At 39.3% G+C, this 4,845-nt stretch overlaps 1 protein-coding gene across 1 annotated transcript; it reads right to left on the reverse strand.

Moving 5' to 3' along the window:
* Positions 1-1,409: 1,409 nt before the first annotated feature.
* On the reverse strand, positions 1,410-3,233 carry LOC143616842 (uncharacterized). The gene is made up of 6 exons (XM_077089555.1): positions 3,144-3,233; positions 2,820-3,047; positions 2,541-2,707; positions 1,894-1,975; positions 1,727-1,795; positions 1,410-1,634 (listed from the first exon to the last, which is right to left on the reverse strand). The coding sequence occupies exons 1-6, from the start codon at positions 3,231-3,233 to the stop codon at positions 1,464-1,466; spliced, it is 807 nt and encodes a 268-aa protein (XP_076945670.1). The 3' UTR covers positions 1,410-1,463.
* Positions 3,234-4,845: the final 1,612 nt, after the last annotated feature.

The raw sequence follows: 4,845 nt of genomic DNA on the forward strand, positions 1-4,845 counted from the left end.
CCGCACAAACTTTATTACGTCGCAGAAGTAAGTCGCCACACGCGCAAGTTGCTCATTACAACTCGAAAGGCGCTATACGCGCCAAGCTTCACTAAGACGCGAAACTCTCGCGCAAAACATCCATCATGTTAAAACCTCTTAAAGCCCAAAGACAAATATACGCACTCCTAATAAGTCCAGAACTCCACCTAACCGCTTACACGCATAGGAGCATCACTGAACTGGTGGACTTGTGGAGGTAGGGTACTAAACCCCAGGTACAACCGTTACTTATTATGTTACGTGCTGTATTTATTACATTTTCGTTGTATACTAACTAAGGCCCAATGGGCTGGGGGTTGTGGAGGTAACCCCTAACCGGGCTTGGTCCAATAAGGCTAGGGTTTCATGATGGTGGCTATGGGGTTCTCTATATAAGGGATGTTCATCTCTCATTTGAAAGGACATTTGGCCTCAAACATATTTTGGTGTCTGTAAACCAGAGGAAACTCTTAGCAGTCACCTCCACTTCCCCCACCGACATTTGGCCTCCAACATATTTTGGTGTCTGTAAATAAGTGGAAACTCTTAGCAGTCACCTCCACTTCCCCCGCCTTCCATGGCAGGTCTCGAGCAAGCCGGAGGAGAAGATCGAGATGTGAATTCGTTCATTTTAAAGAACAGAGAACATTAATCTGAGCCCACCAGGAGTTAGGTTGGTGATTATTACTCTCGGGTGAGATATCAAGGTAAGCCTACCCCGGGTTAGTTTGGTGTTTCTTTAATCGGTTATTTGAAAAACTCGATTTCAGGTATTGGAAAACCCGGTTCTGGGTATGGAACCGGTTCAGGTTTCCGGGTATTACCAGGTACAAATTGGGTTCGGTTACGAGTATAGGTTTTGGTCTTGAAATGCATACCTTATCCGTACCCTACAGGGTACGGGTATGAAAAACCTGGTTCTGGGTTATTCTGGTGTCCGGTTCCAATTCCAGGTTTTTTGTTCACTTAGAGTGGAGTTTATGAGCCTGATTTGTTTCTTATGCCTCTGGCTCGTTTTATCTTTATAAAAGAAAAGAGAGAAGCCAGTTTAGTAAGTTTTGAGATATTTCGTTACGCCGTTTGTCTCTCATGATTTAGATTCAAATGATTGTTAGGGTTTCAGTTGGTTTGGTAGTCTTCTTGAGAGTTTATGATATAGATCAATGAGACAATGATGACCCAGATTTGTGTATTTGTTTTTTCGGTGGTGATGTAATGTTTGTCTTTGGATATTTATTTGGTTGAAGATTAGTTTGTATTACGATCATGTTTGAATAATAAAAGTCAAAACATAACTTCTGAGAGTCTGGCCCATTTAACGTGTGTATCATGTGTATGCGTAATTGTTGGAGAATAATTTATAAATTTAAGGTTTTCTTGATACTCATATTGGTCACCGAGTACACGCCAAAACAAAACATATTATTGAAAAAGAATGTTGATCACTGAAGACCATAAACAAGCAATGCTCCAACTCCGGCAAGACCAATTACAAGTCCGATAATCACACCAATCGGAGGCAGTGTCCCGCCAATTGGTTTTCCAGTTTCTGGATCGTACCTTGTGAACCTCTTCTTTGGTGCTCTACATTGGGGACACAAGTATCCATCCGGCTGCAAATTACCAAACCAAAATCACCAACTTTTTAATTAAATCATAAAGTTACTCAGTTAAAGATAATATAAACAAGCGTTTGAAAGCTTGCCTGCTCCTCGAAAGGTTTCGATAACGTGTATATGTATCCACAGTCCAAACAAATATGAGTTGCTCGAGCCTAAAACAAAACAACATATTATATTAAACGGATTAAACAAGTCAAAATAATTGAAGGTGTATTCAAATGAGCCGAAACGAAGTGCAAAGATGACAAACCTTTTGAGAATCAGTTAATTTGCGTCCAAAACGAGGGGGGGCAGGTCGTTTTGGTAGTCGTTTAACATCCACGTCAGCACCCCTGCATCAAATAATCATCTTTTAACATTCAAAAGGGGTGTGTTAAAACCCACCAGGAGACAATGGTATAATTAGCAAACCCCTTTCAGTAAAACTACAAGATTTCAAAACCATTTTAATTTTACATAGAAGGGTGCATGAAGCCGGAATAACCGAACTCAAACAAAAAACGACAATTTGGTTTTATAATCCTGTAAAATTGAATTTTCAGTTCGGTTTTACATGTAACGAAAACCAAAAGAAAATAACCAAACTAAATTTAAGGATTTCGATTTTTTATTTGAAGTAATTTACAAAATTTAAATAGTAACTCATATATTTATCCAAAATGTATAATAATCAATTATTAATTAACAAAAAAGAATTAGGCCCAAACTCATTAATTGAGCCCATTTTTTGTCGATCCAAAAGGTTCAATCCTAAATCGTAAAACGGAAAAAAAAAGCACCGAACCCAAACCAAAAGAATCAAAACCGAACAGTTCTAGAAATAAAAATATCGAATTTTGGTTTTCAGCCCAAAACGACCCATCTACACCCCTAATTGTACATGCAACATTACAAGACCTGCTAACCACAAAGTAAACGGAATCCGGAACGGCCTGAATGGCGGTTTTGGTGAAGCCAAGCTTGTCAGCGGGCCAAAGTTCATCACCAAAGAAGCTACTAGTGTATATGACTTGATCTCCAACTTTCAACCCGGCTTTCGCAGCATTTCCACCCCCATCAACTCCCTATATTCACAAACATTACATTCAATTCATACAAAAATTAATAATAATAAAAAAAGGTTGCAGATTAACAAAGAAAACAAAAGAAAACAAAATTGAATAGTTGAAAACTAACAGTGATAATAACACCACCAGCGGCACCGGGCTTGGGGCCCAAAGTGAGACCCAAAGGCTTATCAACTTCAACCTCAATTTGGCCTCCGGCAGTTTTTCTTGCTTTGATTTGGAAACGACTAGCTCTGTTTCCTTTGGAAGTGTGTGGTGCTGCAGCCTTGAATTTGATGAAGGAAACAGAGACACCCCTTTTGGCATCTTCAAGTGATACTCCTTGAAATATTGTTTTCTTATATTATATAACAAAACACAGATCGAGTGAATATTATTATTATTATTATTATTATTATTATGGTTTTATGATCTCATACATTTACATTGTTACCTGTGGTGATGAAGATGATAATGAGGAGTTTGGCTTTCTGGTTGAGAAGGCGTTGGCCGGACAGGTGCTTGCGGTGGTGGAGGTGGACATTGTTGATGTGGGTGTGTCCGTGGCACAAGACAGACAGACAGAGTGAGTGGACTGGTGCTTGATAATAGGATTGCTTGTGTGGATGTGAATGCTCACCATCATTACTGGATAACTTACACTTGTTGCCACACGCTCAAATATGTTTTTGTTTTTTTTATTCTCTTTGAAGATGAAAATAGGATTGTGTCATCTTTTTGCTTTTTGGGTATCGAACCGTATTTTATTTTTTCTGTACCAATCTTTTGAGGTTTTGGGATCGTACAATGATACTGGTATTTTAAAGATTCTTTGCATTTGGAACCAGTACAGGACGAGTAATGTACAAAGCATTTTTGCTACCGATACCCATTTTCAATGAGTTTCGATGCCATTATTTCAATACATGTACCAGTACCAAAGCCAATCCCTACTACCTACACAAAAGGAAACTTTGACATTGATTATTTGCCAATTGTGAAAAGATAAAGCTCAGAAAGCCAATTCATAATTGTTGAGCCACAAATAATTAAGTACTCAGGATATGTTATTCTTGATGACGAATCTGGATCAGTTATCCTTCTGAAGGGTTCCAGAGCTGTATCAGGATCAAGGATCCTCAGTAATTGGTATTATTGACAATTGTTTCTTGTGTGTAGGTTGTTGTTTAATAAGTGCCACGACTCCAAGACTTATTCCACCTGAAATCTCGCTACTGGACTTGTCAAATACGTGGTCAAAAGTCGTGATGGAAGATAGTAGGAAGATGGCGGATTTGTAGGGCTTGTTTGTTAGTTGTTATTCTAAGTTATAAACTGAGTTTATGATCAAATCTAGGTCACTTCACACTTACTTACGACACACATTTCATAAATACTCTCTCAAGAACTCTCTAAGCAGTTCATACACACACTTAGCTACTTTGTAATCTTTGATCATAAACTCCACCCTTGTAACCCGATTTTTACATTAATAAAGTGGTGATAGACGATTTGTCATCACCCGGGGTTTTCGTGCCGGCGATCCGACCAAGATAAAGGGATTTTCCTCGTAACAAATCCTCGTGTTTGTGTTTGCAATCATTACATAATCGATATTATCGTCATAGCTATAAACTCCACCTTACAAATTTGGTTACTTGATCCTTAAACGATTTTTGACCAAACAATTTGGCACCCACCATGGGGCAATTGATGCTATAATCCAGAAAATACCCTATCAATATTCAACCTTTCATACCCGTATCACCATCAATGGCCTCTCAACAATCTTCTGCTTCATCAACCATGTCTTCATCAGTTTCACTCCCACCAAGATCCTCACTACCAATGCCTCCTCCAATTGCGGGAGCACCAAGGGCTACTGTTGCTGGGAACAAGACATAACTACCAGTCTTCCAGAGCTCGAAAACCACTGCTGCCATTTCGGTGGTTAATACTAACAATGATGTTTCTGCTATGTTTTCACAGGTTAAAGCATACATGGAGCAGCAGAACAAGACCAACCAAAGGATCCTTCGGAAGATAGAAGACCTGGAGAGGACTAAGAGGCCAGCGGAGGATCAAACTCCCCTGATGCCCATGATGTTGGACTTTACCACTCCAGTGTCCTTGGCACATCCTACTCAAGGATCATT

The sequence above is a fragment of the Bidens hawaiensis genome, unplaced genomic scaffold (assembly GCF_021521415.1).
Source record: "Bidens hawaiensis isolate Kalapana, Puna unplaced genomic scaffold, B.hawaiensis_p1.1 tig00049950_1, whole genome shotgun sequence".
Taxonomy (NCBI): Eukaryota; Viridiplantae; Streptophyta; class Magnoliopsida; order Asterales; family Asteraceae; genus Bidens; species Bidens hawaiensis.